Below are 27,391 nucleotides of genomic sequence, written 5' to 3' on the forward strand. Positions count from 1 at the left end.
ATTACTGACTTCAGAGGAGACAGAATTTTAGTCTTTGCCTGGTGCCCTACAGACAGGACTAGATCTAGTTCTGTTACTTGGCCATTTGACATTCTAGGCAGAAGTAATGTGTAACTGCATTTAAAATAAAACAGGGAGAATGCTCAAGTACATGTTGATAAACAGTACTGACTGCAATTATATCACACACACATAGTAGTAACTCTGTGAGGGATGTTAGTATATGTTCACTTGATGAAGTTTCTGTTGTTAGCAGAAACTTTACCATCTTGCCTGTCACACTTTTGGTTGCAAGTGCAGTGCTAATTCCAAGTAAAAAGGATGGACTCTTCCTTAAGAGGATCTCCAGGCTGAAAGGCTGAAGTGGTGATTCAGGGAGGCTGTTCCACATTAGGCTATCCTGTGAGCTTGGTCAATTAGTTCGTCATTGCAGAGATTTTCAGATGTCTACAGTGCTGTTGGATCTGGTTGCCTCAATGGCCTCAGCAGTCAGCAGAACCATTTTTAAGATGCAATTCATCTCACCCTACTGAAGATCACTAAAACGATCAAATGGTGCTTTGCTTCTCCCCATTGATTCTGAACAGTTCAGATGAATGCCTGTCTGGCATTCCACATCCTGTCTGTGCTCTTCACAGATTAAATTGATTTCCTTCTATCCAGAGATGCTCTTAACATGAAGTCAGCATTGCCATGTGAGGGGCTACAGCAATGATTGCTCTTCAAAAGTTTTCTCCTTAGCAGAAAGTTTTGCACAAATTTTTCATTCATTTTATAAGAAACAGCTTATGCTTAGGAAAAAGAGATGACTTTTCCAAGGGGAAAACAATATGGCAAGATAACAATGATTCACTCAGCAGGCCATGATCTGTCTGTTGGCTGCTACACCATATCTGCATTTATTAAAGGCATCACAGTAAGAAGCTGGAAGGACTTTGTGGTTACTCACAGGCAGGTCCTCTAAGGCGTTGCCAGGTAGCATCTAATTATAAATGGGTTTTTAAATGCAATGTAATTAAATCAAAAGATAGCGTCAGCAATATGATCGAAAGTGAATGATCTGTATCTCACCTAAATAGTTTCACAATTAGAGTTACAATGAATAGACCACGTTTGGAGGAACAGAAATGTACTTAATCTTCCGAAACGTACGTTACAAGATACTAAACCTATTGATAAGGAAAAAGATTAATGTAGAATGTCTTTTTTTAGTCTGATATCAGAACTTCATCCGAACCCCATAAAGCAATAGTTTGCACTAACCACAGAAAAATGACTTTTGGAATTAACATAAAAACATTCGGCTTAAAGCAGCCTATTGCCTTCAATAGCAGAAAACTTACATGGCCTTGCTAACTGAATGCTGTCAAATGCCACATAGTTGATTGCAGAGTTTGGACCCCACTGTTGCTAGCACAGACATTGAATAAAATGTCTCAGTTGACAGAGAATGATCCTGTCTTCTGATTAGAGCAGTACACTGAGTTAGGAGATCAATGCTTAATTGTTCAACGGCTACAGATTATTCTACCTTGGATGAGTTAGAGTCTGTCTGAAACGTGGTAGAAACTTCTTCCATCCCCTACCAATCTGTGAACCCATGAGGACACAAACTGGTTCAGCCGTGAATTTTTAAAAACACAAATTCAACAGCTAACTATAAAATTCACTTGGGATGATTGTATTCAATAGTCCACCTGAATTTTCCTTAACGCTTCTTTATTATTTGCCTTTACTGTACCTGAACAATTCCTTAGACTTTCTTTATTATATTCTCCTGTCAGCCACTAGCTTAAAAAATCTTTTTTTTTTTTTTCTTTTTTTTAGCTCTTCTTCGTTACTCTGACAAGTTGATTTTGAACTGATAGAACATCTGATGAATACAGAATGGCATGTGTTGTTAAGGATTAACAAGTTTGCTTTGAGGTTTTTACTGCTATGCTTATATAATGAATACCGTGCCAGGGATGTTAACCTGGAAAACAAGAAAATCAGAAAATTAACCAGATTGGAATACTTGTTACGCAAAGTTCACATACAACATATTTCAGCTATTTTTTTTCTCCATGACCAGGTGATTTTCTTAGAATATCTGGTTTGGAAACGTCTTAATTTGACAATAGGCTGCTTTTATGACCTGAAGCATATGGCGGGTATCAGAAATAAATGAGTTTGTTGTGGCTCCTGTGCTTCCCATGTTTTGTTGGAATTGTTACCATGCTGGGTTTCAGCTGTAAGACAAAAAGAATGTTCTTGGTTCACACCTGTGGGGTATTAGAAATTGTGGTTACTTTTGTCTTCTGATCGAAGCAGAGATACAGCAGCATTGAGTTTGCACTCAGATGAATTCAAGCAGCAAGCTGCTCTGTTCTGCATGCTCATTTTTTCCTTACTTTGTTTTCTGTCTTTCCCAGTTTTCAGGAACTATGTCTGTCACAGTCTAAAATACCGAGTCTCACTGCGCCCAGGTTGGTGTCTTGCAAGTCCACACTGTGACAGAAGACACTGATTTAAAAACACACCCGTGAAGGCTGAAATGAAACTTCTGAATCCTATTTCCTTCTCAGTTCCTTTTTTAAAGCATATGCTTTTGTGTTTCCCTTTATCGCATACTCAGACTAACATGGACCCACACAACAATAAACAGTCTTGAACTGCCAGCCTTTAACTTTTACTGTTTGCTTAGGAAGCGTTTGAGAGCAAATCTGAAAAAGCATTTATTTTTATTTATTATTTTTTATTTTCTTTTACCAAATGCACGATGAATAACAGATTTTGCAATAAAACTAGCTCAGGAAAAGACAAGATGCATCCTCTTTGCAATAGCCATCCTTGACTATGTCAAGCAAAGCCATAAAACTTAGCTCTGGCCAAAATATTATACAGGCTTATTGTAACAAAATTATGCAGTTGCCTGACTCCATTCTTTCAGAAATCTTTTCCACAGATTTCAGCACTCCCTGACATCATTATGCCATGGCACTCAGTGCTGCTGACAGGAGGAGCCCGGGGCTTTCCTGGATGATGTTCCCAATTGTCCATGTGTTGTGGGCAGCTGAGTGCCGCCAGACCTCCCCTCGTGCAGCCCTGCTGGAGGGCAGCAGCAGCTCACTGCAATGACTCCCCACACGTTTCCCAGCGTTGGCACGATTCAGCTTCATTAAAAGACTTGATCCTAAGAGGGAAGAGCTTATCTGGGAATACTGGGAAAACTGGGAATGATTGGGTCAGAACACCTTGTGCCTGTAAGATCTGCGGAGGCATTCTCTGCAGTGGATGGTTTAAACTACTGACCTCTTGGCAACAAAGCTGTTTTACTACTGAATGAGTTGTATCCTTCTTTCTCATTCATGGCTAATGCCACACTAACATTACACTTTAAAAAGTTTATATGTGTTTTCAGCAAACCAAAGTGGTATTTTTTGATGATAAAGGAACCGTCATTTTCTCTTTGCATGCAGTATTTCTACTCAAATTATACCTTGTCAGTAGCATTAGCTTTAGGCAAACTTCTAGTAGTGAACCTCCTTTCTTCCTTTGTAATACTCAGTGGAGCCTGACTTTACAGGACTGGTTTCTGGAAATAAATGTCATTGCTTGCATTGTTTGCAGACTCTTTCTATTCATAAAAGACACCTCAAATATGGCATATTTCATTGCTTGGATTATATGCAGTTTGTTTTAATGGTGACTCCAACACCATTTACAGTATATCCTTCTGTAGAGTGAAACTGCTCCATGCTCTATTTACAAGTTCTTCCGGAGTTAAATGGCTTGTAAATGCTCCTGTCCATAAAAGAAAGTGTCCCCTCTTCAAAGGTAATAGAGAGATGTGCACATATATTTGCAAACCAGTATCTGGGCTGTTCTATCTGTCCTGAAAACCAGCTGAATCAATGAAATTTTCTCTCTTCAGCTGGCTCGCAGTCAAGCCCACAGTCACGTTCCCTGTGTGCCTTGAATGTTTAATCAGTAAACACTGCAGGGAAATATTTAACTGCAAACACAAATCTATCATCATGAGCATGCCATAAACACACAGGGAAATTCCTATTTAATTTTCTAAAATTGCTTGCTTACAGGATTAAGTATGTGGGATTAAACTGACTTAAAAAAATGTAAACTGAGAGGCAATAAGATGCACAGATTCTGTTTTGGCCCCGTGCTGCTCCTGTAGGGTTTGCAAAGATGCTATCATGCAGCATTTCAGTCATGGCAGGAATGAACTGGAAATGGCTTGAGATGAGGTGGTGGGTAGGGAAAAGGTTGCCATAAAACCTCAGGTTGTATTTCAAGATGCTTGAAATAGCATCTGCTAGAAACAAGTCACACAACTGTGGTGCACATCGAAGCTAGAGAGGTAAAAAGACAAAACAAGATGAGGTGCCTCTGCATGGAGGAAAGCAGTGGAAATCTATCTGACCTTTCTTTGACCCTGTAATCTTTGCCATTTCTGCTCTGAACATGTTATGTTCTCAGGTCCGTTCTCACTTCTTTCTTCTGCATGATCATCATTTAATATCTTCACTGACTGGAGATCTCCTTATTTACTGCTTTGATGGTTATTTCCCTTCTGCCAGCCTGTCTTTTCATTTGCCATCCTTCTGTCTAATTCCCCCTAATATCTTTCATTCATCTTAACAACTTGAACTGCTATTTAGAAATCAGTGGAGCTTTCTTGGTCTTATCATTCAAACTCTGCAGTCATTTGCTAACCTTTTCTGTTTGTTCTCAGATCTTTCTGCTTTTCTTCTTTTCCCAGGCCATAACTCATGCAGTTTGATGCCAGCCATTTACGTCCTCTTCTCCCGCTATTCCCTTTTCATTCCAGTGATTTCTTATTTCTTTGCTGTTTGCAACCTCTTTTTCTTGCTTGCCTTTGCTCTTGCTGCCCTCTTGGCAGGGTCAGTTTTTGAAATGCAGTTTGGCTTTGGGCTGTGTGACAGAGATCATATTTAAGGGCTAATGTCTCTTTTCTGGAAACCAATCTTTCCAGTGCACACCACTCTCGAACCATCCTCATTTAAAAACCTGGAAGTCAAGCTCTCCAAACTGAGTTACAGCCTCACACTGGAAGAGAGCATTTCCTCCTATTGTTGAAATAAAGGCAATAAAAGGTGTTGGCAAAATATTATTGCTCCAGTTTTACAGAGTCTGAGTTGAAAGTTTAACTCAGATATTGTAAAACTTTGATTTCTTCATGGTAGAAATATTCTACTGCATGGACTGTCACCTCACTGGCTCTTCTGGAAACCAAACCAGGCCTGGATGGGTGTGGAGATTTCCTCAGCATCTGTCATAGTTATTGCGCATCAAAATTAAGGTGCTGCTGGTTTTGATGGCTTTACTGTGAAGTGTGATTGACCAGGATGATCTGGTTTAAGAATAGTAAAATAGGCTGCTGCTATTTCAGCTCTCCTGCAAGCTAATGGTAACAATATGACCAGTACCCTTACTGGTAACCTCCTCCAGGTTTGCCAGCCTTTTTCCTTTCAGTGAGCAGTAAAGCCCAAACATTCACACTTACTTTCTGGTGTGCAGATTGGCTCTTTTTAAAGAACTTGGTTTTATGCTGTGTCGCATTGAAAAAGTAAATCATTTTGAATAGGAATCCAGATTTAGTGGCCACTCTGGCCACTTCCTTCTGTGGTGCGTGTCAATGCTCATTCACTGCGAAAAAAAAAGAACCCTCTTCTCTCTAAAGCAAACTACTTTTCACCATGAATCCATGCTTTACTCTAACTTCCCCAATGCCCTCGAGAGAGGTAAAGCATTAAGCAAGGTATTGTATGAAGGCACATATACTGGTATATATAAGCAGCTTATAAACTCGAGCCAGAAGTGCAGCTGTACAAATAGATGCCACAGCTGGCCAACTGAATGCAATTAGGCCTGGACTTACAGTTCTATGAACAGTCCTTCTCAGTCATCTCCTCACAGTCACGTCTTTTAAAAAGACATAAAGAACAGAAAAGTTGACAAGCATTATTCCTAAAATCGAGAGTAAAACATACAGATGTTTTTTTCCTCCTTTCCTTCCTCCCTGACTGCGTGGAAATGAGTCGCTAAGAAATTCTCACTTTTTCAATTAAAATAAAGAAGAATTTTTACTGACTAAAGAAGGCAGGTACAAGTGACTCTGTGAAGCAGTTCAGGAAGCAGTTCAGTGAGATGATGAAATTAAGATAGAGACGTTGCTGGGTAAGGCAGAAGATAAAAAGTTGTAAATTCAGTGTTAAACCTGTAGCAAATGTGGCTGTCGTAACCTGCTCTAGCAGGGATGATGGCTTCCAACCCTCGGCTATGATCTTTGTAGAAAGATGGAGAAAAAGCTTGTGAACTATTTTAGTACGCAAAAGCCTATTTACAACCATGAAAGAGATGTATAATGGGAAGTGGATAGGCCCCACTTGATGTCACAGATATAACTGAGATCTCCCATCTTTAGGCATCTCTCCCCTGTGAGAACAGGCCAAGAGAGTGGGGCTGTTCAGCCTGGAGAAGGGAAGGCTCCAGGGAGATCTGATAGCACCTTTCAGTATCTATAAAAGAAGGCTGTAAGAAAGGACAGTTCTTTAGCAGAGTCTTTTATGACAGGACAAGGGGAAATGGTTTCAATCTAAAGGAGGGAAGATATAGACTGAATGTAAGAGGTTTTTTTAGAATTGGTGTGGCACAGGTTGCCCAGATAGGTAATGGATGCCCTATCCCTGGATAGGGCCTATCCTCAAGGACAGGCTGGACAGGGCTCTGAGCACTCTGATGTAACTGTAGGAGTCCCTGTTCATTGCAGGGGAGTTGGACCAGATGGTCTTTAAAAGTCTATTCCGACTCAAACAATTCTGTGATTCTATGATTCCATGTTTCAGTGGTTTTAATGACATGTGCATATGTGGAAAGTACAAATTTTATTACTAGACTACAGTACTTGGGCATTGTCTATACCACACTGGGAGGGAAGCACTTCCATGTGAGTGCTCCTCAGCTGGCATCTCTTTACTGGCTGTAGAGGGAGGAGATGGCTATCCAAATGACTAAAGTGAGTTACTCAGGCCAGGTGTGAGTGAGTCCCTAAATTCCTCTCCTCCGAGCACCCTGTCCAGTAGACCTAGAGCCCTGAAGACTTGTTACAGTCCAACAAAGAGAAAACCGTGATTCCATTTGATTGCTACATCCTCATGCTTCAAGACTGAGTAACTTTTCAAGATGTGCTTTGAAGAACAGGCCACTGTCTTAAAGCACATAGATGAGGGTCATTACAAAACTAATTAACTATAGCAAGAGAAAATAATTGATTCAATCTGTAGATTAAAGAAACTGGGAAGAAAAATCTTTCCCACTGACCTCAGTGTAGCCAGATTGTGTCTGTGGTGAGCATGTATAGATGGAGTCCTTTTTATTTTCAAATTGATAACAGCCTTACTACTCATGCATTATCTGGCTGTATATTCATGTGGAACACCATGGTAAGGGCTTACTTCACAGGTTTGTGTATTTTTAATTCAGACCTATGAGCCAGGTATATCTGTCTGACTGCAGTGTCAGACTTCAGAGCACGACATCCCAAAACCTGGGTTACGCCAGCAGAAATTCCTAGTTTCAGATGTCTGACTGCTTAGTTTTTTAGGCTGTTCTTAAGAAAGATGACTTTCTTTTCAACTGGAGAACAGCAAGCTTTTATCAGCACTGAGCTTGCTACAGTTTATTATCACTGATACATCAAGGTCAGGCATTCAGAGCAGCTGAAGAGGAGAGGGCTGATCTCAAAGCTCCTTTGTCCATAAGTTTCTATGTCCAAAACTACACCCTTTCTAAGCTAGTAAGGGAGTCACGGTTTTTTAGACAGAGAGAAGGTATTTCACAAATACTGGAGAAAAGCAGAATAGCCATTTGAATATTAAAACACTTCTGCTCTCTAGAATAATAGTAACCATTTCCCTGATGTTTAAAACCGACAATATCCCTTTATCCTTCCTCTCCAACAAGCTCATTCTCATGTGGTCTATACCTTTCTGCAGAGGAAGCATCCCACCCATACTGTTGCGTAATATTAACAGTAATGGCCATGGATAGCATGGTTAAAAAGCAAACAACCACCAAGAATCATGCAGAATTTACAACATTCCTGAAGACAGCTCTGTCCTGTAGATTATAGCGAGGCCAAGCCCACGGTTTTGAAAACATCATTATATGAACAGTCAGAACAGGGGGTCACTGCGTAGATTTTGGACTGTATCCAGAATGTTTTCCACCTGCTGTATCCCATTCCCATCTGCGCACAGAGCAGATGTAACCGCTCTGTATTTCATAGGATGCTTTTGCACTGAACAGCTCAGTTGAGCCAACAGGGAAAGAGATTTAGCAAGCCTTTAGTACCACAGCATGTGAGGGATCTCTGTAGGCTGTTTCCTCTGGTAGGGACACCCAGAGCAGGTACCCAGGACCACGACCATGTGGCTTTCAGGTATCTCCTAGAAGGTGATTCCACAAGCTGCCCATCACCCTCACATTAAAGACATGCTTCCCACCTCATCCCCAGGCATGCCGGGCGTGTGTAGAGGCAGAGTTGAAGAGTTCTGGAGACCCGATAGCCTCAGGGTAAGAACAATCCCAGCTGTAGGGCCTGGTAAGTTTCACTGTTAGGTTTTCAGTCCCTTCTGCTTGATGGCCACACAGGGAACATGTAGCACAGTGGCCTGCCCAGCTGGATGGTCTCAAATCATCGGCCCCCACATAGCTGCTCAAGCACTTCTCTTCACTGCAAGCTCTTATTTATGGACCTGACAAAACCACTTCTATTTCCATCCCTGCAGCTACAGCCCATGTATTTCACAGCCCATGTATTTCTCAGGCCACTAGCAATCATTTTTATCTAAGCGGATAATAATTCAGGCTAGCAGAAGTTAACCAAATGCTTATCAAATTAGCATCTGTGTGTACACACAGATCTGTGGCAGAAGAAAAAAGATTTCTTTTGCATTTCAAAGCACCCTTTTGATCTAGAGGAAGGCAGATTTTCAATCTACTTTCTTATGCATTTGTAATTAATAATAAAAGTTATTTTTTAATTATTATTATTATTATTTTTAATCCTTATGGCCACTCATTTCCTGGATGCTTTCTGTTGTTTCACTGCACCATACAATGTTTGGTTTCCTGATTCTATTATCAGTCAGCTGTGTTCCCTATCAGGCTTTTTCTCCCTGTTCCTATGGTGAGCTCAGGTCACCAAATCTGGACTCAGTCTGTCTGCATCCCTAATGCCTTCAGCTACACTGTACAGCTATAAAAGCTGTAATTTGCATTTGAATTGGTAGAGTACAGGGGAGGAACCAGAAGGATCCCAAATTGGCAAACAATAATATTTCATGTTTAGTATCACTCTTAATATCACATTTTAAAATTATACAGATTGATTTTTAATCCAGTCCATTTGCACATCCTAAAAGCAGCCCCTTTTTAAGTAACCCTGTGCTTTCTTCAGAACTGCCTTTGGTGTTTTCATGTCCCGGATAAGTAATAAAGAACAGTAAATAGTCTGTTGGTAAAAAACAGTGATAAGTACTGAGGAATATGTGCTTTGCAATGCGTGCTTATAATCTAACTTTGCTGATCATGCAGCGATGATAGAGATACAGGTGGTTTGGCCTCGTTTATGCTAGTTATTCAAATAGCTGCAGGAGTGAAAATAAAGCCAAGGGGCTAAACATCGTAAAAGTGGATTAACTTAGTAATTGCACCTGTGAGGTCAACTCGTGCAGGAGAAGGAATGAAAAAACAGGAGAAGAGTTCCAACCTCACAGCCAGGCTACTGAAAGAGTGACCAGGTGCAATCCATACACAGCAAGCAGGTACAGTACAGGCTTTCATCAGTCTCTCTGGCCCTACTGCATGGCATGTAGCTGCCAGAGATGGAAATCCATAAGTTCTATCTGCAACTTGGCTATAGAAACGCTTAATATCACACTCTCTTTGCAAGGTATGCATGCTTTTTCTGATGTAAAAACACCGTAAATGAACAAACCACCTCTCTCTGCAACACTCCTTCCCTGATTTTATCCCATTTCTAACTGAATCTCTACTTATTTGATCCTTCAAGAGAGAAGAAACCATGCACAGTGCTGTGGCTGTTGGCCTGGATAGTCACTCTTCCCCAGGGCAGCCTTGTCTCTACCTGGTCTCTGTCACCCTCTGTAGATTTGTGCATGTCTGCTACTCCATGGTTGGAGAGATAGGATATTTTCTTTATAAAATAAAGTGTCCTATTTCTTGCCGTACTCATTTTTTGCTGCTTCCAGGGCTAAGGTCCAGAGCAGAACAATGTATGTCTTCTGTTCCCATAAACCCTATGAATAGCATTACTGTGCAAAACCAGAAAACTTTGGACATATTTTTATGTCAAAGAAAAGTCGCTCGGTAAGCCCCATTTTCCAATTTAATTAAAAGCCAAAAAGGAAATGATCAGTCGGGCTTGTTTTCTTGCCCACATGTAAGCATCTGGCGTGACATGAAATGCCCTCAGGTAGCCCTCCAAGTATCCAGCTGCTGGTCCAGAATGTCTTTGATCTCCTATAGGGCCCCATCTGCCAGCTCCACGCATAGGTCTTAGAAGCCCTAAGACCTAAACCAACAGAAGACAAATGGAGACAAGTGGGGGATGAGTAACAAAACTTGAACCTTGTTCAGAGTCAAATTACTAACCTAAGAACACCTTAGGATATCTCAGACCACACTAGATGTCTGCGTGGGTAACTGCATTAAATGCAAAAGGCTCAGAGGAATTTACACTTTAAAAAATATCAGGTAGTATTTTAATAGAGATCTCATAATGCTGTGAAGGGACAAAGATACGGGTATGTTCCCAGTGCAACAATAAGTAAAAAGGATAATAAATGAGAAAAAATAAAGAGAGAGAGTTAGTTTCTGGTTTTCATTTAAATGATTCCTTTTGAGGGAAATGAAACAAGATGTGCAACCATGTGTTTCCAAGACAGTCAGAAGTGGCGGTTAAACACTATTGAGCCACTGCTACGTTTGAAAGAGACTAAAAAAAAAGGTAGATGCCAAAAAAAATAACTAGAGACTCTGAAAATGAGATGCAGAATTGGTAAGAGCATTGAGTAGAATCTCAACAACACTGCAGCCCTAAAAGTATCAGAGTAAACACCAGACCCACATCTGTATGAGGCTAAAGAGAGAGAAGGGAGGGAAAGAGTTAGTAGAAGCCTGAGTTGCTCTGTTGTTTATACTTCATGAATGTTATTTTCTCCCAGCTTACCACTATAAAATTATAATCAAACCTTAAATTGCATTTTATTGGGTAGTTTAAGTGCTCATGAAAATCTTGGATAAGATTTCATAGAATGGCTTAGGCTGGAAGGGACCTTAAAGACCATCCAGTTTCAATCCCCCACATTTAGCACGTCTAGGAATGCTTCTGCTTGCTAAAAAGGACTATATTAAGCTAACAGTGAGATACACTGATAGAGTATCCCTTTCTAAATGTTATCCTCAAACTATATTAGTGATTAAGGCATCAATCCTTGTGTTGCCATGAATCCATTGCTGACTTTATTCAAGTCTACAGAACACACAATAACACAGTCAGACAACACTTTCAAAATCAAGTGAAAAAATTACAGGGCCACAGATGCTTAAATGCTGAAGAAAAAAGAAAATAAACTGCTGACCCAAAACTTTAACATCAGTAAGAAAAAAGCAAAAAGCCACTTCCTCATGCAAGAATTGAGAAAATTGCACACAAACCTATCTGGGAAATCCTCCCAATGTGTCCGTGATCTGTGCTCTGTGCCTCAGAGTAATCTGTTATCTGGGAACAAAGCTGTGCTTGCTGAAACAGCTCTGCTGGTACAAAGTAACAACCTGTCCTACAAGCAGCAAAGGAAAATTTAGTTCTCAGTACAAATAACCTAGCTATCTATCTCTATACAGGTTTGCTTAAGACAAAGAAGGATAAAGCTTCATCTCCAAATAAGGCTGAACAGTCAGGTGATGCCATGCTAGCATAGCCCAAGACTGCATCTGGATACCAAGGGGAACCTGGTGAGAATGGCCAGGGTATATATGCCCTGCTCTGCACTGGTTTGTACATACAAGTCAAAAGTTGTGACACATGGCATCATCTTAATGTCACTCAAAGAGCTGAGATTTCAATTCCTCACATAAGACTGGCTTTAACACTCAGAGAAGGGGTTCCACTTACCTCAATGATGGCATTCCATGTCCAATATTTCACTATAATGCAAGCTAATGGATCCCACAATGCAAGAAGAGAAGAATTACACAGGAGGTAGCCAAGGTTGTGCTCCTATAAGGTGGTCATTGTGTACCTTGGGCACATTAAAGTTAGCTTTGCACAGGAACAGCACACAGGTGTCTCTCTGGATGCACTTCTATTATCACAGTAATAGCTGGGTTTATATACTGGTAAATAAGAAAAATTGGCAGTATAATTAATTTTTGGAGGTGGTTGAGTACAAAGAAGAGTAGTGGGAAGCTTTTTAGTACACAGACAGCAAATACAGATTACATTACATAGGAGCATGAGAATGTGGGAGAGAATATAACTGCCGTAAACACAGAATTCAGTCATTTTACCTTATTTTTTAAAAACAGATTTAAGCACATTAACAATCAGACAATGAATTTCTTTGCAGGATACATTTATCACACACAGAAAACAATACTTATTGTTTGGTTGATTAAACAGAGCAAGAAAAAAACACAACAAAAAACACAATGCATTATTCAAAGTTCTACATACTATTTGTTAACTGACATTTTCAGAACCAAGCTCTTTTTTGTTGTTGTTTTTCTTTTTAAAAGTGATCATGAACAATGCATAGTGGGAACAAAGGGTCTAGAAATCTAACATTCCACAGCTGTGAGTCAGCATGAGAAATAAGGCTACGCAGAGGAAAAAACATCAGTGGGTTTCAAAACAATACATATTCCATTGATAGACTTCAGATAAGAGCATACAAAATCTAAAACCAAAGTGATGTATGGAAAAGAGGAATTAAAAACATTAACACACAACTTGAAAAGGAAGAAACCACATTTCTCTTGTGATGGCTTGGAAATAGCTTTTAAACTCTGGAACTAATGGTCAGTGAAGGTCAATTGCAGCAAAACACACTCTGGATGAACATCTATAGGTGAGAAATATCCATGACCATTTTACTCAGCTGAAACTACCGCATCTACTCATTCAGAGCACACTTACCAATGGAACAAAGTATATAAAAAGAAGTTGGAGCACTGCTCATTAAACAATTCAACAAAGGGCTGCATGCTCTGAAATGTTATTTACAAGTTGTTTTGTAGTTTGTCTGGTTGGTTGGTTTTGTTTTTTTCCATGTTTCATGCCAATGCAAAGGCAATGAATGGAATTGCAATGTTTTATCCTGTTCTTTCTTCTTACTCTTGCACATTAGGTCCACTGCTTGGTGGCAGACCCTACTACAGTGCTTTCCAGATGCTTCATTAATACATACCACAGGTAACTCGGCCCCATTAGGTAACAAATCTGGATGTAGTGTTACATGCATTTCAGGATAAAAGGGTATTAAATAACTGCTAATACAAATCTTACCTGAGTTAGATTTAGCTTCTTTACTCACTAAGTGAGACAGGACTATCTCTGGGAATTAATCTGAATGCAAGCGTGTGGAATGCATTTTTTCCAAATAAATATGCATTTCTAGAGTTAGAATAACAAGTCTTTAAAATAAATGCAGCTTAGGGTACATAAACATTTATAGCTCTTCTTCATCTGTCACAAATGATATCCAAATACAAACTCATATCTTTCAGATACAAGATAAATCATTAAAACAAAAAAAAAAACCCCCCAAAAAAAACACACCAAAAAAAAAAACCCAAAACAAAAAAAAACCAAAGAACAAAACACCACCTAGAAACAACTACTCACTATATAGTATCATCCTATAAAATGCATAGGAAACTAATGGCAAACCTGGACTGGTGATACTTTGAACTAAACAAAAATATAACCTCTAGCATGGTAATCAAGAAATGTGGGACACTCTGATGCCATGGGAAGGTCTACCCATAACACATTTCTGTATACTCCGCACAGCCTCATTCATACCAGTTATCATTCAGAATAGCACAAACAGCAGCAGTGAGAGAGTGATAGATTCTAAAGTTGACCTCTTTTAACCACCCTGGAAATCCTTGTTAACTGCACCTATGTCTGAGGCTTCTCAGAATGCAGGAAATGTGTTTTGAACATCAGCTGAATCAAACTCAAACAGCTGTGGTTACATTATGTCCATCACATGTCTTTTAATGAGAAATCTCTACAGATAGTTACAGGAGAAGAGCACAGATCCAGTTTTAAAATCCAGAAAAAGTCAGGGAATCCATAAAGAGAAAGAAAAATGCCTGCATTGCAGAATATGGAGGATAGCTCTGTTACCTCTAAATAAGGAGCAATATGGACTATGGCTCTATATGTATTTACTATATGTATTTATGTATATAAGCACATAGACAACAAGTCAGAACAACTACTAAAATATGTAATTGTAGATACAGTTTGCTGTTTCATTGTAATAAAAAAATGAGTTAACACATTTTCCACTCCAGATCATTACTTTGGACTGAATAACCTACAAGTTTGTCTGCAATTTCCCTAGCAAAGTTTGATTTAACTTTAACAAGAAAGGAAGCAAGCTGGTCTTAGTTTCCAAAGCTAGCAGTGAACGTGTAACATCCTACGTTCTGAGAAGTTACCCGTTATCATTGGCACACCATGCATTATCAGACCATGCTATGGAAGTCCTTGCTGATATTAAAATTCTCTTTAAAAAAAAAAAAAAAAAAAGAATAAATCAGAACAATAATTGATTACAATTATAGTTTTTACTTGAAAATGGTCAGAATTCTATGTACAACACTTCCCAGCATTGACATTATCCATCTGATACAGATTTCAAAAAGGATCGTATATACATAAATGGTAACATTCATCCAATTATCACAGAGTTTTCTGTTTTACACTTGAGAAAATAACCCCTAAAATGATGTTGATATATTCTTTATTAAAGAATAAGCTCTACTCTGGGAGGCTAATTATGAGAAGAGAAAAAGATTTCATTTTAAAGAAAGATTGCTTTTCAATTTTTACAAAAATATAAGTAGAAGAAACATTGCAAATAACCCAGAGTAAAAGGCATCGCACAAAACATGATGTGCCCTTCTGTGTTCTCCCTTGCTAAGCAAGCAAAGAAAACAGTAAAAACAAAACAAAACCAACCCTCCCAATAACTGTATGTAAGTAAAAAAGGGCACTTGCTTTACAGAATGCGATCCGCAAAGTAGGATTATAGGATAATAAAATGGATCCACTAAACAACTTTTTCTTCAGAAAGCAGTCCACATTAGCTATTACCTTTTTCCATGGTAAACCTATGGTATGTGCTGGGTCACTGAAGTGATCCCAGTTTCCTTAAAACCTTGATTCAAAGTACCTGCACCTACCTAAATCAAACCCTACCCAGTAGAACGGAAAAATGGACCCATGAATTATTTTTAAACCCATACATCACTTACCTCTACCACTAAGGTTATCCAGAACCTTAACGGTATTCTAGCCTGTCTCTTTTGGTAAAGCTATGACCAACAGGTCTTCTCTACCCTCATTTTGTCAAGCACAGATTAAAATTCTTCTTAGTGCAAGTTTGGTTTTCAGAGATCATAAAAAGTGAAAGCACTAGGACTTTTTGTTTGTTAACTCATGCTTTGGTAGCACATTAGATGACCAGGAACATTTTGCTAGCGTCCATATAGTAGATGCAATATATGTATTACTTAAAAACAAGTTCTCTTCCATCTCCAGGAGGAGTTACTATGCTAAACAGATCATCCTCAGCAGCTGGAGTCAGCATGAATATATAAATTAGCAAACTTGAAATGGTTTTCACTGGATGTTTTTGAAATCACCACAGATGCATTTGTTATTCCTCTAGGAATTAAGACAGCACTGCAACTCTGATAAATAAACTGCATCTTTTTTGAAAAGTTAATATCCTGTCTTATTAAATTGTACTAGAGTGCAAATTCATTTTTGTGCACTATCGATTGGACAGGAAACAGAGACAGTGGAAACTAGCATGGTGCTTGAAAAGAAGAGCTCAGATTAGTAAGCAGCTACTTAGGTGAATGAACAGTCTTGTAGAGCATCACTTCAGAGCCAGCCTCTGTAAGAACCGGGCTGCTCCTGTCACTGTGGCTCATGGAAAGAAGGAAGAAAGGCACATCAGAAACTGCTACTCAATCTTCTGCAAGTTACTGAAAGTGACAACGAGCTAGGCTTTTCTGCATGGCTCCTGAAGAAGCCAGTTGGCAGTTTCTAATAGTTTTGTTTTCCTTTCCTGCACTTGATGACTTCTGAAGTCCCTAAGAGGACCAACTCATGCTGAATTGGCTGAAGGATTTATTCTGATTCCTATGCGGAAACAACTGAAGATCAGAGGCACAGGCCTGCTGTCCCACAGAGGTAAACTCAGGAGACCCAGCTGATGTGAAGGCTACTTTGCAAAAATACCGCATCAGTAGGCAAATGTTAATATCAGAGTTATGAATCCATGCAGCAGCACCAGGAATAGGGCTCAACCCTGCTGTTAAAATTACCCTTATAGCTCTAGCACCAAGATAATCTGTGTTAGCTGATCGTGAATTTAGTCTGGGAAAAATGAGGCTGAGGGGAGACCTTATTGCTCTCTTCCAGTATCTGAAAGGTGCTTACAGTGAGAATGGGGCAAGTCTCTTCTCACTGGTGACAGGATGAGGGGAAATGGCCTCAAGTTGCACCAAGGTGAGTTTAGGTTGGACATTAGGAAACAATTCTTTACAGAAAGGGTAGTTAAACACTGGAATATGCTTCCCAGGGAGGTGGTTGAGTCCCTGGATGTGTTTAAGAGCTGTTTGGATGTGGTGCTCAGAGATATGATTTAGCAGAGGGTTGTTAGAGTTAGGGTACTATGGTTAGGCTGCAGTTGGACTTGATCTTGAGGTCTTTTCCAACCTGAGTAATTCTATGATTCTATGAATGCTTCACAACTCCCTGCAGGCCAGTACCCATTAGCTTAGCTTTCACTTAAGTTCATGAATGGAAAGGCCATCTCGTTAAAGGAACTTTGGGCTGCAGAAGCTCCTATTGGGAGCACTATATGGGAAAGAAGCTGCAGATTATTTTTCAAAACTTCTATATCTCAAATATGTAGGCTTCCAAACCAGAGCAACATCATTTGAAATATCAGCCTGTATTGAGACAAGCGTCTCAATAAACCTGATTTTTATAAAATAGGAGGACACAATAGTCAGTGTACAATCCTACTGAGGTACCAAACATTACAGACTCAAAGGGCTTCAGAATACATCAGACATACTTGACTCAGCAAAACAGTTTCCTCTTCCACTTCTCATTTAAAAACAAATATATGGTCCATATTGACTCCAGAAAGCAAAACGAAATGTTAGAATACTTAAAATTCAGAATCATGTTCTTCCTCTAAACAATCCCGATCCCAAAGCAGCTTCAACAACACTTCAGTTACAGCAAAGGAAAGCAACCCATTGAAGGACAAAGAAATATCAGTGAGTTACCAGGCATACAACATGCACAGCAACAGAAGACGAACACTATAAAAACAACAGATTTCACTTTTAACTGTAGGCAGCATTATTTTCTCAGTAAAAGGACACAAATATTATCACTTAACAATAACTTTGCACAGCATTCTATAGCACTGAAACACTAAATTTCAGTTAATGTCTAGCTATTGTTGACAAATATTGCCTTTACAAAATCTTCAGCTGTGCAGAGTAATATGCAACCAAAAGCATAAGAAACACAGATATATGAGTTTTGTTATCCTTTCACATACCTTATTCTCAACAGACATTGGCACTTCCCATCTACGTCCTGAAGACAACATGCTTCCAGTCAATTTTGGCCAGCTGTAAAGGAAAGATACTAACCTATATGGTCTCTCTCTCATTAACACACGGCAATCATTTACTTAGTTTTACACCATCTTGAGATGAAGACTTCAGGGCTTCTGAGAGTCCCATTTGGTAGACCACCAGATTACAAAGCGAAGCAGACATTCAAGATAACGCTGATTGAAAAATGACCAAAACCCACACTTTTTTTTTTTTCTTTCTTTTTTGACATTATTCAAATTATAAAATAAGATCTATATGCTTTCTCTTTCCACTTTACAAATGTCTGAGGTCAAATAATTCCCTTATTCTGAGATTTAAGTCAACAAATCAGGCTGTGAAGTTTTACAATGGAAATTGTCTAAAATTAATACAGAGCTTAAAAAGTACATTAGAAGCTTCTTGCTTCTTTCTCTTACTCTTCCCAAGACCACAGACACAACACTGTACAGGTTTAAGTTACATCAGGAGCCTCTAGTGATTGCTCTTTCAGTGTCATTGCAAGGGAATTATTTCAGTCTGAGTATTGAACAAGTTTTAAAAGGCATTGGATTCATTGTGTCCGTGTAATACAAGAACTGAAGAACATCCAGTGTCCTATCGTGCTGTAACCATCCAAAGTCCCAGTGCAACATTGGCAGCCAAAAGTGTACTCCCAGCAAGCAAAATTAAAAAGCCAACAAGCTCTCTGTTTTGTTTTTCTACAATCAAGGAGCTAAGAGTTGCTTCCAGGAAAGAATTTAATATCCACTGGCCATCCAAAGCGAAGCAGGGAACAGCATTGATAACTGCCAGTGCTCCTGAGAGTGAAATTAAGTATCTGTTTGAAATTAGTTAAGGTTCATTAATAAAATTCAAGAAAATGTAAAGCCAAAACTAACAAAAAACACATATTTTTAAATTCTAGTGTACAAGGAGAAACATTAAGTTGCCATTCTATTTTGTGGCAATTATATAAGGACAATGAGTTTTACACCATAACATAATGGCTCAGAATACTGCCCTTATCAGTTAATGTGACTTTAAGTGAAAAACAAGTGTTAGGTTTGGATGCTTTAACAATCTGCCCTTTCCACAAATAGGATAGGAGTGGGAGATGGCAGAGCCATGCTTAATACTGCCCATCTTCCTCCCTTCCTTTGTGTGGTTTTGGAGCAAGGTTATAGATCTGACGTTATGCCTGAGGTAAGAAGGTATTATAAAGCTATGATCTAAGTATGAAATAACGATTAGGAATATTTTCCAAAGCACTCCCTTACTGAAGTAAGTAAATGGCTAAAATGTGATTGAAAATCTGGCCTCCCTCCTACTTAACTTTTAGCCAGAAAAGCTGAGTGAATTTCTGTGCATGCAAGTGCATGTGAGAATGAAGCAAGGGTAGATAATTTCTATGGTTGGTAAAGCTTGCTAAGGCTAAGCGTTCTTAGGTTAGCTGTATTCAAGCCCATTAGCCTTTATTTGTGTGTAAATACAATCTCATTCATTAATAAGCATGTTTAAATGTACTGTCACCCTGCTTTTTAAACAGGACAAGTTTTCTGCTGAAGATTAAAAAAAAAAAACAACCAAACACAAAACACCACCGTCATCAAGAGTGAAAATGAACAACTATACTCTATTACTTAGTTCACCATGATGGCTCACAAAAGGTTTTAATAAAGCTCTGACATAGCAAAGCTAGCAATAACATTTGTCCTGCCATAAATTCAGGATTACTTTGACTTTCTTGTCAGAACTGCTAAAAATCACTGTCAAGAGACTGTAAAGGAAAAAAAGAAAAGAGAATAGCTGACCAAGAATATCCTGCTAAGCACAAGGAAGTAAGGAAGTGGGAGATTGCATTTGGGGCTTGGCATGTGGACAGTGATCAATGCAGGGATGGGATAAATATGTCAAAACTCCACAGAAATGTTTCAGGGCATCCTGTCTAAAATGATATCCAACTGAAATTTTGCTGGCTCACCAAATTCTAAACAGTTCCCTTCTTGTCTTTAAAGAACAAACATACTTCAAAGGATACTTGCAAAATGTTTCTATCACCACTGGCAGATCGATGCTTAGAAAGTTATATCGTGGTACAAAACTGCTGAGACTTACTGAAACAAAAATATAAAGATAGAAAAAATATATAAATAACTAAAAATGAAATCAAAGCCATTCCAGAAATTTAATATTGTGAATTCTAGATTACAGTTTCACTAAGGAATCAAATTTAAAATGACATTTCTTCCAGCATAAATAACCAATCTAAATATGGTTTTGCTTGTTTTGGTTTGGTTTTAGAAGACACATTAATTCTCTCTTCAATATACTAACATAGTAAAGTCACTCCACAAAATACATTTAGCATTATTATAGTAAAAGTAGATCTAAAACATGTATTTTTCAGAGACAAGAGGACATCTGTACTCATAAAGACCATATGGTGTAATTTAAGCCCCTTTCAAAAACAACAACAAAAAACGTAAAAGGAGATTAAAGTCACCAGGAATTTTCAACATATGCAGCCCACATATATACATTCCTACTGTGGGTGCACATGTGCACTTTCTTTCAAGGCCCCCAACTATTTTTCTTGCAGAAGATTCTCATGTTCTGCAGTTCAACTTATGTTGCATGGAACAAACAGGGAGCACAGATCCAAAGTTGTTCTGAGAAATCAAAGGCTGGGAAATGATGCACAGGTACATTACACTTCTTAACACCAGTTAGCCAGTACCGAAACAGTCTCCTGTCTTCAAATGATACCTTAAGTGATTCCAAGGTGTAACTAAGTGCACCATAAAAACCTGGGTGTAAGGCTCAGCATCCTTCATAAAAAGTAACTGGAAGACTGTAGGACCAAGATCCACATGATCTTGAAACACTCTTTTGGTACTGTAACTTCTGTAAAGGTGTAAATGAAGTTTCAGCTGACTGCAGATCAAATGTATATGAGAGACTTTCTCCTCAAAGAAAACAGAGGTAGCTTGACGTCTTCCAGAGTGCACCCTGCTTGCACAAGGATGCTCCATGTGGGTCTTCTCAAAAGTAATCCTGACACAGTCTTTCAAATTAAACAGCTGTCTGTGTCTGTCAGCCTCAAGGACTGTCTGAAAGTCTTACTTCTTTAACAGTTGAAAGAGAGACTCCTTTCCTACCATAAAGCTCCACTCCTAGCACAGTGAAGTTATCCCTAGAGCAAAAAAAGTTCAGATAAATTAAACTTATCCTAAGAATGAGCTTCCACAGTCAATGAAAGTGTTACTCTGTCCTAAAGTACAACTTTGCACACAGAGTTGAGGCAAAGCAGTGCCCTGAGTTTTCCTTACCAATGTGGGCTAAAATTATCACCATAAGAAATACTGTCTCCACAGAGATAAGAAAGAGCTCAAAGAGCAGATTTGAGTCATGTAACCAGTCATGTAACCACGCTTTCTTCTCTTAATAGCGCCCTTCTGATGAGCCAGAAGGGCTAACGAGTACAACAAAGAAGCACACTGTGGGATGGAGAGACCCTATATAATAGCAAGAGATCCCCAAAACAGAGTGTTTTTGGTGTGTCAACAAACAGAGAACTTCCCAATACAATCACTCTCACCTGGACCAAGATGGTTTGAAAATCATGTTCAGAATTACCTTTGCTGAAGAAAGACCTTGGATTAGGGGATCTGAGAGCAGGTAAGTCTGTTGGACTACTTAGCGAAGAATATGCACAAAAAAAATCCTGGACATCATTCAGCTCAGAAAACCAGAGGCATCCAAGTTGAATGATATCCAAGGCAAACAACTCATTAAGCTGAAGGCTGGTATCAGAAGATCTGATCAGATCTCTTGTTCATGAGCCAAAATGCAATATATTCAAAGGTTTCAAAAGACACATACTGCAACATACTGTATTTGTAAAACCTGACTGCCTCTTGACAAACACCTAATGGTCTCGCCATCTTGAACCTGAAACTGTGCCTACATTCAGGATGGTTCACTGATCTCCTTCCCTTCTTGATTCAACAAACTTCTTGTTGTCTCTAAGAGCTCCTAGACATGGATCAAAACTACAAACTTTGCTGCTGATGCTCTCTCTCTGAAACACTAAGAAACTTTTCAGTAAGTTGCTCAAGTGAGCTCTAGGCACTGTAATATGATGTAAGGGATGTAGTGAATCAAATCTAATGGTAGGAGACAAATCTTTCCTTTAAGGGAAACTAAAAAAATTATAGAAATTACAGAAATTCTCTAGGCTTGTCTTCAAAAAGCACTGCTGGAAAGAGGAGAACAATAGCAAAGCTGGCTGAGCAAGAAGTCATTGCTTTCCTCACTTGGACTGAACAACTCTTTGACCTGGAATTAGATTTCCTTTGTTGGCTAATGCTAGTTGGTGTTGGCAAGTAATGAGAAGAATGTATAGAGGACATAATTTTAATTAGAAGGGTTTGGACAGTGATTGAAGGTATCAACAATGGTTGATCAAAGATTTTTTTTTAAATCTCCTTATGGAGAAAATAACATGCTACAGCATGAGGTATTTCTGCATGGCGTCCATACAAACAATGCACACAGCCCTTTGCATTAGGGTAGAAAGCAAAGAAATATCATCCTTGACAATAAGAGGAAACAAGTGTTAAAAGACACTTGTGAAATCAAACTCCGCCAGACAGATTACGGCAGTTGTTGTCTCCAAAACCCACCAAAGCTAGAAAGTGGCTTTTTTGGGAAGGCTTGTATAAAGCAGAAGTAGGTGAGTGGTCCTGTTTTGGAGAAGCTATCTTGAAGGTTAGTTCCACATTCTTTTCATGAAGGAAACCTCACAGTCTGTTGATTCCTATTCTGATGAGCGATGCAGATACAGTAACATTCCCTCAAGCAGTGTGAATTCCAAATGGGAATGTTAGCCTCCAGATTTTGCCCACACAACAAGAGACAGAAGGAAGCCAAGATTTTGCAATACTAGAAATGACATGAAGGAATAAAAGAACCCCACACATTCAAAATAAAGAATATTACAAAGCTGAATGTCAGTAATGACAGGGGATCCTCCATTTCAACCTTACATATCATCATCTGTCTAACAGGAGAACCTCTAGAGTATAATACGCCTGCAGTTCGAAAAGGCTGAAAGTCATGAGTTATATCACACAAATTAAACCCACAGTATAAATCTGAATTAGATAACATTAGATATTTTTTACAGAGAGAATGCCAATTAAGTCAGTGTGTCCACCCTAATCCTTTTTTCCCTCAGTTTCTGCCAAACCTCCTGCAGTACAACTTCATTTAGGAGTGACTGTTAGCAGTTCTTGTATATTAGAAACAAGAGCTATGTAAAGATGTTAATCCGCATTATTAACAACATTTTAATGCAATATTTTACTTTGGAGAAAGTGAAATATTTGGCTGGATAGCCTATTTCTTGTAAGTAGCTAATAAGGATATACATTTTTATAAATGTTGGATCCTGAAGCTGGCTTCAAATGAAAGCACAAGATAATTACCGCTTCTCAATAAATCAGGACTATCATGACAGCAATGCAAGCCTAAACAAAAATCAATACACACACACAATCTTAAAATATTTTTCAAACATAACTTTAGTGGCATTACTAGAAAAAGCAAAAGTAAAGTACAAGTCTCTGCTACTCTGATATTTGGTTGTATGTTAAATATAGCAAAACTGTAGAAAGCAATGTTTCTGGCAAGCAAGAAGATAATACTAAAAGTAAGGAATATCCACTGTAATGTCTTTCTATTTCAAAATTGTAACAGTAGAGAAAGAAAGTATTTGTCCTCTGTAACCATAAAAAAAAAAACCAGAAATCAATATCAAAGGAACATACCATATTGTAATAATCAAATCTAAGAAATAAAAAAAAAAAAAAACAACAAAAAATGGCTTGGCCCTAAGCCAATATTGTGAAAAGTAAACCTGAAATATTTAGATGTTGTTTCACTGGAATGCATGGAAATCTGTGATGGTACAGTAGACACCCAGATGCCCAGACCAGGATCCTTTAGCTGTGGTATTTTTCCAAGTTTGTAATAAAGTCACTGTTTAGCTTTCAAATTAACACATTTGATACGTAATTCCAAGCATATAGAAAATCATTTTAAAATTCTATTTCTGTAAATACACTGTAACTTCTTAAAGAAGAACTGCCTCTCTAAATGAATTCAATTACACTGTTTTCCTCTTTGAAAAAATAACAGGTCTGAGTGCTTAGCAGAACTTAATAGGAAACACTGACTAAAATTCCATTGCTCCAACATGTTGGAAGAGAACAATATGTACTCTGACAATTGATATTGTTAAGCTAGAGAGTTGAGAAAGGGAATTTAATTATCGAACACTATTCTTAGAAATTATGATTGCATATGGAATAGATGTCATCAAATACTGTGTGTTGGTGTCACACAGCTGAACAATGCTTTTCTTCCTAAGTGACAAGAGGGCAGAAATAACAAGTCGAGATCATATTTTGTGCTTACATGAGGGCATAGTGCATACAAATAGAAGTCAATTAATTTTTCAAGGAGTATCAAAATAATACCTGCACAGAAAGATAAAAACTAGCAGATTAACTAAAGATATGTTTACGCAAGAACACTAATATGTTTACACAACCTGATTTCATCACTTTTTCTAAAGCTCTTTTGTATCACATTCTAATGCTTATTCAGAAAAGCATAATGCCTCTCTAAGGAGGTACTTCAAGATGCCTGAAGCAAAACCTCTCCCCATGGGCCTGTTTGTGAGGAACAGACAAGTTCTTTAAAGGAAAGAAAAGTACGTTGAATACTTAATACTTTTTAAAGTATTTAAGTATCTGAAGCTTACATTCAACCTGCCACTCAGTCTACTAAGTGAGCATGTATATCAGCCTGTTCACTCTTCCCATTCTTGCTCCAATGGTAGAACTATGTTTTCCGTGTATACATGGCAGAAGGATACAAGCTTGTCTAAGGGAGACCCACAATCCATTTCAAAACAAGGAACTGCTATAGCTATTTAATTTAGGACACTAAGAAAAATATTGGGAAAAAGCCATGTTTTGATTGCACTTGCAGCTTAGTAGTCACGGGAATCTGACATAGATACTTGAATACTGGGTGCGATTTAGGCAATCACACTAACGTTCCAAGCAAAGTGTTGGAGCAAGATGCCCTGGAGATTTCACAATACTTCATTTTGTGAATTTTATGTGTTAGCAAAATGCAGGTGACTGGTTCCCATGACTAAACTCAATTAGATCTTCAACAGTAATAGCTCTTGCATACTTTTCTGAATAAATGACTATCTCATATCACATTTGTTTTCTATTACCTTCGTAACTCATTGCACTGTGCACATTTCATTTTAGGCCTGAGAAGTCCATGTCTCTCCACTGGCTGTAACAAGAAATGGATTCTGCATTAAACAAGTTGACTGACAAGTGCTCCAAGACCTCATCCTAGCAGCCAGGAAAAGTAAACCATATAAGAACTCTTCTTGTTAGATTGCTTTACTAAGTTACACAAACCTGTGTACTGAAGGTGCAGGGGGTGTCCTACAAACAGCATGTCCATATGGGGCGGATGTTTTACCCTGATTAGCCTCGTTTGATTCTCTAAAGAAGGAGTCACACAAAAGCTTGGAACAGAATCCTTCTGGCAGTCTGCATTGGTTCGACAAACTTTGCTGGCTTCAATAACTTTTCGCGCTGGCAGACAGGCGTACTGCAAAGGGCATATAAAACAACTGTCAAATTTTAAGGTGTTTTCCAACAGTAGTATATATATTCCTTCCTCAATCAACAGAAAGGTCTCATTGATACGTTACCAGCCCACAAAGAGCCAGAATCTGAACAATTATTGTTTTGGCTTTTTTTTCTCCATATCCTACAGAACATCAACCTGTTACGTATTCAACCTGTCATTCCACTTTTGGTGAAGAGGATCTACATGCACCCAAATAAAAGCTGACATGCACAACAAAAATCAAGGCATCTGAACATAAGTAAGGGATTTCAAATGAACAAAGCCTGCATCAATGTACCTGTACTTACCTGTTTAAGAAGTTTCAGCATTCATTGATCTAAAAGCTTATTTGGCTGAACAAAATCTTATGTTCAGGAAAGCAGCAAACCACCTTACCCAAGCCACGTTGTTGCTAAGTGACCTTTTTTACTGGATGAACACAGCACCTGATGCAGTGCTATGTCTCTGGTCCTACCTATGTAATACTCATTCACTCCGCAGGCTGAAAGACCAGATCTTTCTTGCTCCCCACAGGCCAAACAGAGAACAGTAGAAAGGAACAGGAAATTGTTTTTTTCCCACATGTCTCTTGTAAAAGCTCCGTGGTAATTTTCCTTTTGTTCTTAAACACAAGCAAGGAAAGTTCTTCATCTATTGTTTGCCTTAGGAAAGAAAAAAGAGGATTTTCTTGCTTCTTAGCCTGGCAGTTACAATGCTATGTAGATGCATGTATGTCAGACACTCCCCATTAGCCTCAATACAAGCTATTGTATCCTCTAATTAGGAGGAAGCAGCACATTTTCAAACACTGCTCTGTAGCACTGAAAATACTATTTAAAGTTATTTTGTAAAAACTCACGGCCATTCTAAGGACATTTGTAAGTCAGGGGATTCTGGATGCTTATATTTTATTGCTGTTCCCAAGTGCCAGATATGAGGTTAAGAGCGTCAAAGCTCAGTAGAGCAATGATTTATCGAACACTGCTCAACTGCAGGATGTTACCAGCCACTACCATATTTCAAGTGAACTGTTGGTCCATGCTCAACTCTTAGTGGCTAAATACAACAAAAGGATACTGGAGTGGGAAGTTTACAATCAGAGAACCTGTAAATATATATAGCAGACATAAATATTTATCCCTACAGGTCAGAACAATAACAAATTGGCACCTGTAGAAAAGTTTACATAGTTTCAACTCTGCTTTTCCTTCTTGTAAAGAGAACTGTTAAAAATATTCTATCACTGTCAATATGGATCACGTATTTTAAGAAACATTTCCATACTTCGAAGACACTAAGGCAAAATACTACTGGGAAACTTATGATGTTTCCATAAGCTAAAGAAAATCAGTGCGTTAAAAAAGGAATCAAATGGAGGCCTCAATGTTGAAAAAATTAATCTCCAGGATTTTGACTTGCATGGTTTTAGTTTTAACTGGTGAACAGCACTGCCAGCTTCACACAAAATTACAGAAAAGATAGCCTGGTGTTTCGGTTTGCCTGTAGTGTCTGCCACCTTTAAAGACTGAAGCTCCAAAATGCCGAATTTAATTCTCTTCTCAGAAGTTGTTTTTTTTCTCACCAGTGTTCTGCATCAAATGGTGAAGATAAGGAAATTATCTTCCTGCCTAAACGAATGAGGAGTAAAATATCTTTTTTTTTTTTTTTTTTTTTTTTTGGTGGTTCT

At 38.6% G+C, this 27,391-nt stretch overlaps 1 protein-coding gene and 1 long non-coding RNA gene across 11 annotated transcripts in view; one reads left to right on the forward strand and one right to left on the reverse strand.

Moving 5' to 3' along the window:
• The window catches only part of LOC107324956 (uncharacterized), a 34,048-nt gene extending 6,788 nt beyond the window's left edge, over positions 1-27,260 (forward strand). The window contains exons 2-4 of one of the 2 annotated variants that reach the window (XR_001559588.3): positions 13,458-13,522; positions 21,425-21,654; positions 25,329-25,494. This is a non-coding gene — a long non-coding RNA (uncharacterized LOC107324956). Of the gene's footprint in view, positions 1-13,457; positions 13,523-21,424; positions 21,655-25,328 lie in introns of both variants that reach the window. The other variant, XR_014946986.1, reaches the window with a different exon arrangement.
• MBTPS2 (membrane bound transcription factor peptidase, site 2) overlaps positions 17,328-27,391 on the reverse strand; it is a 30,197-nt gene continuing 20,133 nt past the window's right edge. For 4 of the 9 annotated variants that reach the window (XM_085549956.1, XM_015885401.3, XM_085549942.1 and 1 more), the window contains 3 exons: positions 25,488-25,683; positions 20,015-20,090; positions 17,328-18,814 (listed from right to left, as the gene is read on the reverse strand). In XM_085549956.1, coding sequence (XP_085406082.1) covers positions 18,592-18,814; positions 20,015-20,090; positions 25,488-25,683 — 495 coding nt within the window. In that variant the 3' untranslated portion in view covers positions 17,328-18,591. Of the gene's footprint in view, positions 18,815-20,014; positions 20,091-25,291; positions 25,357-25,487; positions 25,684-26,012; positions 26,069-26,179; positions 26,367-26,781; positions 26,810-27,391 lie in introns of those variants that run through there. The other 5 variants (XR_014946957.1, XR_014946963.1, XR_001559587.3 and 2 more) reach the window with 5 other exon arrangements.

The sequence above is a fragment of the Coturnix japonica genome, chromosome 1, assembly GCF_054131305.1.
Source record: "Coturnix japonica strain WE chromosome 1, WE-NBRP24, whole genome shotgun sequence".
NCBI lineage: Eukaryota > Metazoa > Chordata > Aves > Galliformes > Phasianidae > Coturnix > Coturnix japonica.